Source organism: Ceratotherium simum, chromosome 33, assembly GCF_057802395.1.
Source record: "Ceratotherium simum simum isolate JZ-2026a chromosome 33, ASM5780239v1, whole genome shotgun sequence".
Classification (NCBI taxonomy): Eukaryota; Metazoa; Chordata; class Mammalia; order Perissodactyla; family Rhinocerotidae; genus Ceratotherium; species Ceratotherium simum.
In genome coordinates, this window is record NC_141932.1 from 10,855,860 (window position 1) to 10,867,990 (window position 12,131).

The following is a 12,131-nucleotide window of genomic DNA, read 5'->3' on the forward strand; positions in this document are numbered from 1 at the left end:
GACTCCATGATTGACTTCTGGACAACTGTCCCCTTGTCCAGCCACACTGCCCCTCACTGTTTCAGAACATGACAAGCTCTGTCCTGCCTCTGGGGCTTTGCCCATGCAGACCCCTCTGCCAGGTGTTTTGGTGCTCAGGGCACAGGAATGAGGACCACCAGGCTGGGAATCATCTACCACCAGGAGCATCAGGATTTGTTGGGAGAAGAGACTTGCTCCTGGGTGTGGAGGACATGTTTCTCCTGCGTAGCTGGTGGCTGTGCAGGAGGTGGTGGGAATCCTGGGACAGAGGGACAGGAACTGGAGGGGTCTCCTTCAATGGCTTTATTGTCAGTTTCCAAAATTTTCTAGGACATTCTGGTTGTTTGCTTTTCTAGTTAGAATGAACTTGTCAATTTCTACAAAAGCTCTCACTGAGAATTTCAGATTGCATTGAATTTATTGATAACTTTGGGAAAAACTGACATCCATGCAATATTGAGTCTTCCAATCAATGAACATGGTATATATCTCCATATATTTAGGACGTCTTCTTTTCTTTAAGCAATACTTTGTATTCTTTCAATGTACAAGACTTGCATATATTTCATTCAATTTATTTCATAGTTTCACATTACTACAAATTGCATCTTTAAAAAGATATTCGATTTCTAATTGTCCTTAGCCAATACATAACATCGCAAAGGAATTTTGTCATTTGAACTAGTGTCTTAACACCTCGGTAAACACTTTTATTGGTGTTACTGACTTCACTGTGGATAATTTTAGATTTTCTAACTGTGCAATCATGTCTGTGAATGAAGACTGTTTTACTTGTTCCTTTAGGATCTGGAGAGCTCTTACTTCTATGTCTTGCATTCATTGCACCAGGAGGGTCTACAGCATATTGTTGAACAGAATTGGCAAGAGCAGCCATCCTTGCCTCAGGTCCAATCCCAGGGGAGAAAGTTCTGTGGCCTGTGGGACTGGCCCCTCCAAGCCTTAGGAGAAATTGTGAGCAGAAACTTTCTGTAAAAACAGCCAGCAGAAGTCCTGACACAAGCCTGGGTTCAGAGTTCACAAAAAGCTTCACATCAGGACTGTTGTTAGCTGTTTTTTTGTTTGTACATTTTCATGGCTCTTTCACAATAATCTGGTTAGAGGGATGATTCCCTTGCTTTGCAGAACAGTAAAGTGAACCACAGAGAGACAAAGGGACTCAGTCAATGCGTGGCATTGATGGATTTGAACTCAGTTCTTTTGGACACAAGTCTTGCGGTCATCCACATATACTAGGGGATTCACTCCATTGCGAAGAAGGCCATTAATTTTAAAATAATTGGAGGCTGAGTGTTATGGGCTAAAAAATCATAAAATGAATAAGTTGAAGTTCTAACCCCCAGTACTTCAAGATGTGACGGTAAGGAGATAGGGTTTTTAAAGAAGTACTTCAGTTCAAATGAGGTCATTAGGGTGGGCCCTCAACCAATACATCTGGTATCGTTATAAGAAGAGGAAATCTTTGTAAGAAGAGGGAAGACCCCATGGGGACATGGGGAAGAGAGAGCTGTCTTCAAGTCCAGGAGAGAGGCCTCAGAAGGCACCAGCCCTGCTGACTTGTTGATCTTAGGCTTCCAGCCTCCAGAACTGTGAGAAAATAATTCCTCACTTGTGTGTCTTGATCTCTGCGTACTCGGTGTTGGTGCCTTTTTGTTTGGGAGGCTTGTGAAATCTGAGGAAAGCATAGTGGAGCTCTGGTTCCTCTCTTGAGATGGGGCTCGCCCAAGCGGGGGCTGGGTGGTGTGAAGGGGAGTCTGTCCAGAACTGGTGCTGATGAGCCTGAGTGGAAGGAAGAGAAGGACTCAGTGCTGGGCAATAGAGTCAGGGAGAAAGCAGACAAAGACTAGAATGGGATGGGGACTGATGGAACTCTGATCATTGACCCACTCATTTATTCAAAAATAGATAATAATTAAGATTGTCTAATCCTTAGTGAGTATATATATTAATAGTACTAGTGTATTGGTATATATATATATATATATTAATAATATTCTAAAAAAAATGCAGGAAGAGGATAATATTATCATATTCATCTTACAAACAGTAAAACTAAGGCAAAGAGAGATTACATGCATTGCACTGAAGACACACATCTCTATCCATGCACCACTGAGCCAGGACTCTAATCCGGCTCTTTCACTATGGCGCCATCCTCTGTAGGGGCCGTGCGCCAGGTGCTGTGTGTCGAGTGACGAAGAAAGCAGACCCAGCCCTTGACACAATGTGGCTGATGGTTTTCTAGGACAGGCAGTTGTTAAACAAATAGGAAGCAAATACATTTCAAGATCTCAGTTTGAGATAGGAGATATTTTGAAATATAAAGCAAGGATGAGGGGTGCGTACCCAGGTTCTGGACAGGTCCTAGAAGACAGAGCAGAGAGCAAGCCCTGCCAAGATGGCACCAGACACCTCGCCCATATCTGCTCCCTGCCCACAACACCTACAGGCTACAGATGCATGAAACAGAAACCCTCAAACAGCAGCTCAGAGAGGCAAAGACAAACAGTCCTCAGATCAGGAAAGGGCTTCACTATTGCAGAGCGAGTGGAAGAGAGGGAGACGGCTGCCCAGAAGGGGCAAAAGCAAGAAGAAAATCCGTGATGGATCAGCTGTGCTAATCTACTGCAGCCAAAACACGGGAAAGAAAGAAACATGCCTGTGAATAACCATAACTGTCGGTATTTGCATATCGACAAACCTCATCCATCAAAAGACACAGACAGAGGTTTAACAGCACTACGGTTATTAAATGATTCACCCCAGAAATATTTATTGAGTACCTGCTGTGAGTTATGAGTCAGGCGTTCCTCTAGGCCCTGGGAATGCAACAGGGAATAAAACAACAACAATAACAAGCCACCCTTGAGACTCACTTGCTAGACAAGGGAAGGATTCTGATCCGTAGTAACGAGTCCTGTGCTCAGTGTGTGCCAGGCACTATTTTAAATACTCCTCACAACTATTCTGTGACATGGGGTCTCCTCATAGTCCCATGTCACAGAAAATAAACAGAGGTCAGAGAGGGAACACCATTTGTCCAGGGTCACACAGCACATCAGTAGGGAAAGGGGATTTGGATGCGAGTGGTCTGGCTCTGGAGCACAGGCTTTCAAACACTATGCTCTACTGACTACAAGACACATTCCTTAAAACAAAACGTTTACTGCAACTTTGTAAGTAAAGTAATGGAAAAGATACGTCCTGATTCCTGTCTCTACGATTCTTGATGGGGACTTAGCACACACTGAGGATTCCATTCCCCAAGATCAACCAGGGGAAACAGTACAGGGAATTAAGTAACTTGATTAAAAAAAAAGATTTTCTGTCTCCTTGTTCTACCAGTTACTGAGAGAGGAGTTTTAAAGTAACCAATTATAATTGTGGGTGTGTCTACTTCTCTCTGCATCTCTGTCAGTTTTTGTTCATTTATTTTGATAAATGATGCTCTGTTATTGGGGGCATACATGTTTATGATTTTTATATCTTTTAGTGACATGATAGAAGCCAAATATATACAGTAAATATTGCAGGTTCCATTTACATGAAGTTCCAGAACAGACAAAACTAATATATAGTGACAGAAGTCAGTGATAGCTGTAAACGGGGGGTTGACTGGGAAGCAGAGCAAAGAAATTTGGGGGAGTGATGGAAATGTCCCATATCTTGACTGGGGACATGTTTACAGAGTGTAAACATTTGTCCATATTCATTTAACTGTACCCTTAAAATGGGTGCATTTTATTCTCTGTAAAGGATACTTCAATAAGTTCAGTGTTGATATGAAATAAACACAGTGATAGATTTGAAAAATGCAAAATGAGGTGATGAATTGTGACTTTGGGGTGCCCGGGCTCTTTACACTGGATCCCATGTCCACTACTCTCCTTGTATGCAGTGTGTCTGACACAGACTAGGTTTGGGCCATTACTCCTCCCCAGTGATCAACACCAGAAGAAAAGGCTAATATTCCAGGGGATTTTGATCAACTGGCAGATGAGCCATAAACACCCACAAAAAACCAACTAGACAACATACCCATTCCATCAGAAGGAGAAGCATCAGAGAAATTGAGTCAATAATTTAAAATGTTCACATGTGGAACTCTGGAAAGTGTTGGATGTAAACAGGGAAGGTCCCAAGGGGCCTTGCAGAGGGGGCATCCACCAGGGATAACGTTGAATGGAGCCCATGTCCCCTCACTCACCATGGAGCCTGAGCCCTCAATTGGGTTCACGTCGTCCGTGCTCTGTACTGGTTGGGCTGCCTTCTTCCTGCAGGTCTTCACTCTAAGGGAACAGCCCTGGGCATTTCAGCCTGGTTATTGAGGCAGGGAGTAGGCAGACCACCCCCTACTCCCTGTGCAGGGCATGGGAGTGCTGAAAGAGGTAGGGGGAGGTGGAGCCCTTCTCCAGGTGCTCCCCCTAACCCAAGAACTTGACCAGAGCCTGAGAAGGGACCCCATGCTTGGCCGTGTTTGTTACAGGCTGATTTGCACCACCACTCAGCCTCCCTTCCCTGGCTCCTGGCTCTCCAATCGGTCTAGTTCCTCCAGTTCAGATTTTCTGACATTCTGCGACCTTATGCCCTTCCCACCCCAGGCCTCTCCCTCTGTCCCTGGAGCCCACTCTCACCTGAAGATGAGACAGAGGCAGAGAGAAAGCAGGGCCATGATGCCAGCTCCCTCAACTGCTCCCAGGACCCTGCCAGCCCTGGGTTCTGGTTTACCTGTAGATAATTTGAGTTTTGAGTAAACTCCAACACCAATACATGGCATCCTCCCAACTGGCCACTTCTTTCTCTGTATGTTCCCTTAGTGGACCCACTCCCCAAACAGGACTCAGTTGCTCTGTATTCCATTGCCCTGTAGACCCTCGACCAGCCCCTTCTCCTGGCCACAGGACTGAGGATCTTACACTCCCAGCCACTCTGACCCAGGCCTTGGGGTTCCTCTCCTTCAAGCTCCTTCTCTCTGTTATGGGTTCAACTGTTTCCCCCTCAAAATTCATTTGTTGAAACCCACACTCCACCCCATCATATCCCCTTCCTCGTACCTCAGAATGTGATCTTATTTGGAGACATGGTCTTCCCAGGGGCAATAGTTAAAATGAGGTCATTAGGTTTGGCCCTAATCCAATGTAACTGGCATCCGCATTAAAAAGGGAAATTTGCACACAGAGAATGAGAATTCCATGTGAAGATGAAGGCAAAGATTAGGGAGATGTTTCTACAAGCCAAAGCATGACAAACATTGCCAGCAAACCACCAAAAACCAGGGGAAAGGCCTGGAACAGACCCTCATAGCCTCACAGAGAACCAGCCCTGCTGACACCTGAACCTCAGGCTTCTGCCCTCCAGAACTGTGAGACCATAAATCTCTGTTGTTTATCCCCCATTTGGGGTACTTTGTTATGGCAGCCCTAGGAAACTAAAAGAAGCATCCAGGCCCCTCTTTCCCCAAGTGTCACCCCTCTGGAGACCCCTGACCTGGCAGCAGCAGGGCAGTGGCTCCCTGGGCCCCACGGACATATGAGGCTTCGCAACTGATTCGGAGACCAGAGATGAGACCATCGCTGAGGCTCAGGGAGCTGTTGGCCCAGGGCCCCTCGGAGCTGGAGGTGACCGTGAAGGAGGCATTGCTGCTGTTCCCCTCCAGCAGACCCTCCCCCAGCCGCCCGTGCAGGGAGGGGGCCAGCTGGGCTCGGGAGGAGCAGACACAGTGCAGACCCTGGTCATCCCAGGACCAGGAGGAACCCAGCAGGTGTGGGAGGTCTGTGGGTAGGGAGGAGAATGCCAGCAGGGCCTCTGCCCTTCCCAGGACCCATGTGTCCTGCCCCGGGGGTCCCCACACTCACAGACCACGGAGAGGCTCACAGAGACATTTTGGGAGCCCAGCGGGTGCTGAGCGAGGCAGGTGAAGTCTCCCCCTGTAGTCTCTACGCGAGGAAGATCCAGGATGGCGGTGGTGGAGATGGGGGTGGTGTTCAGGGCTGGGGACCCCTGGAACCAGCTCAGCTCTGCAGGGGGGTTGCTGTCAGCCACACAGAGCAGCCGCACAGCCTGGCCTTCCAGGATGGGAAGGGTTGAGGCGTCTTGCAGAATCTTGAGTGCTTTGGAGAGAGAGATGCAGAGAAAGAGAAACAAAGACAGAGAGAGATGGGGTGGGCGAAGCTGGCATCTCTCTCCACACTAACTCTGAGGAGGGGCCAGGAGAGACAGGCTTCAGGCCTTCACAAGAAGCCCAGATGATTTCCCTGAGCTGTTTATAGTGTCGGGCAGATGGAGGACAGAGGGCTCAGGACAGGGATGTAGCGAACAAATGAAGTTAATGGACCAAGGAGGGGCTATGGAAGCAGGAGGTAACACGTCAGAGAGAAGGTGAAACAAGAGGGATGTGACAGCTTCCTTTGGATTTGGCCAGAGAAAGCTGTGGGTGAGAAATGATTAACTTCTGGGAGTTGGGATTTGTGGGGGCTTTCCCCTGTGCTCTCCCCACGTCTGACCTCAGTAGCTGGCTTCTCACTTATCTCTCACTTAGTCCCCGGACAGCTGGGGCTCTAGATCCAGCTAGACCTGCATCCAGCCCAGCTCTGGAGAAAAGAGGTTGTTTCTTACCTGTGCTGTTTCCTTGGAAGATGCTGATGACCATGTTCTGTGGAGCATCTGGGACAGAAGGATGTGGCAGCCTCAATATCCATGGCAACTGAGGGTGTGCACTGGGCCTTTCCCCCCAGGAGCCATGGAAACAGGTAATGGAGAATCCCTTCCTGTTGGACTATCAGGACCCCTACATCAAGCCCTAGCCCAGCTCTGCCCCGGCCCTACCCCCTCAGGGACCCAGGCGTCCTGGTCCAGCACTCACAGGTGATGTTGAGCTGGATGGTCCTTTCCAGAGTTACACCAGCTCCAGGGAACTTCACCTGACAGGTGAGGCTGGTACCGTGGTCCTGGGGCCGTGGGGTGAGGGTGAGCACTGAAGAGAGGAGGGTCCTGTGTCCCAGGGAGGTGAGAGCAACTGACGTCCAAGAGAAGATGGGGGGTGTGCCCCACTCACAGGCCCAGGACACAGAGCAGGTAAGGTTCTTGGGGTGGCCCGATTCCAGGGGCCCCGAGATAAGTATGTCGGGCCTGTGAGTCAGGGCTGATGAATGGAGAGAGGAAGCTGAGGCCCCCAGGCATGCTTTCAGCCTGCCCCAGGGTCTTGTCAAGGCTCTCCCCACCCCACCCCACCCTCAGGATGAAAAGAACATTCTTTTCTCTATTTCCAGTGCCCCCCACCATGGGGCCTTTCCCTGTGCCCTGCCATACCTGTCACATTCAGAGAAAGCATCTTATCCAGATACGAGTGTTTCGTGAAGTATTTCTCCATGTGAAAGAAGTAAGACCCACTGTCCCCCATGTTGACGTCTCTGATGCTCAGGGAGCAGTTTTGGGCCTGGGGGTCTCCGAGGAGGAAGAACCGGCCCTGGGTGCTCTCATGCAGCTTCTGTTCTCTTTTGTTTGTGGCCACTGGATTATCACGGTTTCTATCCGCCCCTTTCCGGAACCAGAACACGTGGAGGATTCCAAAGGTGGTCCTGGGATAGGAAAATTTGCAGGGCACGAAGACACACAGGCCCTCCTGCACTGTCACAGACTCCTGTAGTTCCAGCCGGTACCTCTGATCCTGAGCTGTGGGCACTGGGGAGAGGGAGAAACTCAGCCTGGAGCTCTGGTGCCTCCCCAGAGTGGGGTCCCCTCTCCCCTCGACCACTCACCTCCCCACAGCACAGGCAGCAGCAGAAGCAGCTGCAGTGACATTCTGTCCTCCTGCCCTGGGATGGTCCACCTTCTGGGGTCCCTCTGAGAGAGAAGAGAAAGTCACAGCTGTGGGAGGGCGGAGGAAGCTGAGACAGGAAGGCGGTGCTAAGAAGAAAGGGCCACAAGATTAGAAGTGGAAATACAGACCACAGATTCAGCTGTGACTTCCCGTTTGAGATCATCCAGACCCATTTCTGCATGTGGCAAATGAACCCTGAAGCTCAGACAGGCAAGGGGCTTGCCCAAGTGAGGCAGCAAGGAAGGACGAAAGCCCCCCAAGTCCTGCCTCCTGGGCTGGTGCGGGGTTGTCTGTACTGGAGAAGCAGGTCCCACCCGGCCAGCTCCCAGAGAGTCAAGAGCGCAGGGAGGGCGGCTTCCCATGATGGCAGGGAGGGCAGCTTCCCATGACGACAGCCAGGGAAAGCCTTTCTATTTGCCTATGAAGGGGATTGAAAAATACATATAATTCTTTAGCTATGGGCTGAACTCCTCTGATGGTTCTATCCACAGAACTACCACCTCCTAGGAAGGTCACCTGGCGTGTAGGGTTGATTTCATGACCTTGACCCTAACACATAGGTGAGGACTTAGGAAAGGGGCGGGAGCTTTGGGCCCAGGGGGAGAGAAGCATTGTCTTCTCTCTTCTCTCTCTCTTCATTGTCACAAGCTGCTGACGTAGTGCTGTTTACACCCCAAGATGGTTGCACTTCAGGTGAAAGGGGGGTAGATTTGAGATATCTGGTACAAGCTGGAGAGAAGAAAAAGACTCAGACCCCAGAATGTGATCCTGGGGGTATCCTCCACATCAGCCACCCCTCTCTCAGCACCACGGTCCTGATCACCTCCCCCACCCTCCAGATAAGGAGCAGGTGTGTTCTTGTCTCTGGGGTTCTCTCCTGGGGACCCTTGGCTACTTGTCACCTTCAGAGACAGTGCCATATATTGAGTCATAGTTCACATAATATTTCTGTATCCTAAAGTCTTCCCACTTTCCCACATCCTGGAACATCTGATGTTCAGAGAGCCACTGTGGGCCCTGGGTCCCCGGGGAGGTTGAGTCAGCCCCAGATTCTCTCTTCCGCTTTTGGTAGTGTCTGTGGCCAGAGGGGGATTGTGGTGTCTGTTGGCTCCTCCAGGATCTGAAAGCTGGCGTCAAGTGGGCTAAAGACAGTCCAGAATACTCATGGGTTGGATTGGAGAACGGGATAGGAAGCACAAGCAGGCCCTCTTTCGCGGTCATTGGCTGAAGGTTACAGACTGTACCTGCACTGTCCCCCAGGGTCCACTGCAGGAAACAAAGTCTCTAATTGCAGCCCCACCTGGAAATCTCTTCCTCAGACCTGTTGCCCTCACAGTTGTGGCTGCAGCGGCAGCAGCATCCCTGGGCTGCAGAGGATCATCTAGATTCCCTTGATACCATCTGATCAGCCTCTCCCAGCAGGGAGGTAGGGGAGACTGTGGGGTGGTCAGTGAGCTGAGGAGGAGCCTGTGACCTTGACCTTTCACAGAAGAGGAACTGCAGGCTGGAGCTCGTCCCCCTCTGCACAGAGCGGGAAGACACCTCACAGCCCAGAGACCCCGACCCACCCAGAGGGGAGCAGACCAGGAACAGACCCCATGCCCTGCCCCCATCTCAGGGTTCCTCTCCAGCACGGGAGCCTGATGTAGGACCTCTGAGGACATTAGCGGAGTGCGACTAGGTGAGTCTCTAAGGGCCTCCCGTCTGATGTGTTTCTGAGCCCCGTTGTCCTCACCAGGGAGCTGGTCAGCTCCTGCCTGACCCCGGATGGTCACAGCCTAATCTAGAGCCCAGGTGGTTGGCCCTGCCAGGTGGAGGACTCTTCAGGGTCTGTGTGAGGGTCGGGGGTGGAGGAAAAGAAGGGATCTTAGGGAAGGTGAGGGCAGCAGCCATTCATTCATTCATTCATTTATTCACTCTCCAAACACTTAGTGAGCATCTCTGTGTTGGTGAGGCTGGAGACAAGAAGGGAGAAGACCGACCTGGTCCATGCCCATGAGATGCTCCCTACCCAGTGGAGTCACGTCCTCCCCAAACACTCAGTACTGTTGGGCTCTAGAGCTGCAGTCACCGGTGAGTTTGTTGTGTGTCCTGGTAGCATATTTGATCTTTTCTAAAATAAGAATTTTTATTTATTTTTAAATTTAGTCTTTAAAAAAACCTCTTTTCAAGTTGCACAACTTGAAACTCTATCCCCATTAAACAAAATCTTCCCATTTCCCTCCACGTCCCAACCCCTAGCAACCACTATCTCCTTTTCTACCTCTAGGAATTTGTCTCCTTTAGCTTCTTCATTTTATTGCAATCATATAGTATTTGCCTTTTTTGTGACTGGTTTATTTCACTTACCGTAATGTCCTCAAGCTTAATCCACGTGGTAGGACGTGTCAGAATCCTTTCCTTTTTAAGGCTAAATAATATTCTATGGTAGGTGTACACCACACTGTGTTTATCCATCCATCTGTTGAGGGACACTTGGGTTGCTTCCCCCTTCAAGCTATTGTGCATATGCTGCTGTGAGCATGGGTGTGCAAATATCTCTTTGAGCCTCTGCTTTCAATTCTTTTGGATAAATACCCAGAAGTAGAATTGCTGGGTCATATTTTAATTCTATTTTTAATTTATTGAAGAATCCCCATTCTCTCACCATCTTCTCTATTTTTCACCTCATCTGTTTTCATCACCTTACACTGGCTATTCATTTTAACATCTCCAGTCCGGACCCTTCTTCTGATCTCCAGACATTTATATCCAGATGCAAAGGGGTTCCTGGGCCCAATTTCAATGTGTGAGTGTGGAGGTTTCCCCACAGCAACAAGCAGGTCTCAGACACCAGCAGTGTCTCCAAAAGTTCAACTCAATTTTGACACTACCTACCAGGGGGTAGAATCAGATTCCAAGGGTAAAGGGCTCCATCCCACAAGACCACCCTCCAGTTCAGACTCCAGCTGCAAATCCAGGGTGTTACCTGTGCTTCTGATCAACCGGCTACAAACGAGAGGTTCCCACGACCCCTCCTTTCATTTGATTAATTTTCTAGAATTGCTCACAGAACTCAGGGAAACACTTACTTATGCTTACCAGTTTATTAAAGGATGTGATCAGGGATGCAGGTGAGTATCCAGAGGGCAGAGACGTGTAAGACAAGATGTGAGGGGAGGGTCACAGAGCCTCCATGCCCTCTCTGGGTGTGTCACCCTGCCAGAACCTCCTTGTGTTCACCAACACTGAAGCTCTCTGAAAAAGACTGCGAGCTGTTCTTTTGGGTTTCTATGGAGGCTTCATTACGTAGTCATGATTGACTGAGTCATTGGCCATTGGTGACTGATTTGACCTCAAGCCCCTTCCCCTCCCTGGAAATCAGAGGGTGGGACCGAGAGTCCCGATCCTCTGATCATATGGCTGGTTCTCCTGGCAACTAGCCCACACTGGTTGTGGGGTCCAAAAGTCACCTTCATTAACATGAACTAGAAATTCCCAGAGTTTTTGGAGCTGTGAGCCAGGAATTGTAGACAAAGATCAGATATAAATTATAATGTCACAGAAGGCAAGGGGCTACCCAAGGGAGGCAGGAAAGAATGATGAGAGCCCCAAGGTCCTGCCTTCTGGGCTCATGCACAATCATTTGTCCTGGAGAAGCAGGTCCTACCTGGCCAGCCACCAGAAAGTCAAGGCCTCGAGATCGTCCTGGAGGTGGCCTGCTAGAGGTGGGTCTCAGGACAGCACATATGGGCGCCAGAGGCAGAATAGAGTCCAGACAAGGCAAGGCAACTAACACACACCTTCACTCACTTCATCCTTCCATTCGTTCATTCTTTCATTCACAAACTAACATAAAAAAATACAGATTTGAATCAGTCCTGACTCTCAACTATTTCAAGCAGTGGGGGAAGACAGACAAACTTGTGCTTTATTTGAGGGCAACTGGGAGCTGTGGAAGGTTTTTGAGCAGGAAAATGACAGGGTCTTATAGATATCAACATGATTCCCCTGAGGCCAGTGGAGGGAAAAGCTGGAAGGGAGAGAATGGAGGACAAGAGGCCAGAGAAGAAACTGTTGGGATTATTCAGGATGGAGACTCAAGTCTGTGTGGAGACAGCAGCCTTGGTGATGGAGGAAAGAAGCAATTTCAGACACTTCCAGCAAGTGAAATTTGAAGGGAGGTGTAGAGAGTGAGGGCGGGAGGTGTCTGGAGTGATTCTCAGAGCCCTGACTCTAGGAACTAACAGGGCGAGGTGCCCTTGCCCAGAGCAGGGCAAACGTGCTGGGCTGG

The 12,131-nt window shown here is 49.5% G+C and overlaps 1 protein-coding gene across 1 annotated transcript; it reads right to left on the reverse strand.

Annotated features, from left to right (window-relative positions):
* Nucleotides 1-500: 500 nt before the first annotated feature.
* Nucleotides 501-7,860, reverse strand: LOC101407394 (sialic acid-binding Ig-like lectin 6). The gene is made up of 10 exons (XM_087421249.1): nucleotides 7,797-7,860; nucleotides 7,348-7,719; nucleotides 6,902-7,180; nucleotides 6,655-6,702; nucleotides 5,895-6,149; nucleotides 5,527-5,811; nucleotides 4,674-4,767; nucleotides 4,247-4,328; nucleotides 2,823-2,858; nucleotides 501-1,818 (listed from the first exon to the last, which is right to left on the reverse strand). Exons 1-10 carry the CDS (start codon nucleotides 7,837-7,839, stop codon nucleotides 1,645-1,647), a joined length of 1,668 nt encoding a protein of 555 aa, XP_087277375.1. The 5' UTR covers nucleotides 7,840-7,860; the 3' UTR covers nucleotides 501-1,644.
* Nucleotides 7,861-12,131: the final 4,271 nt, after the last annotated feature.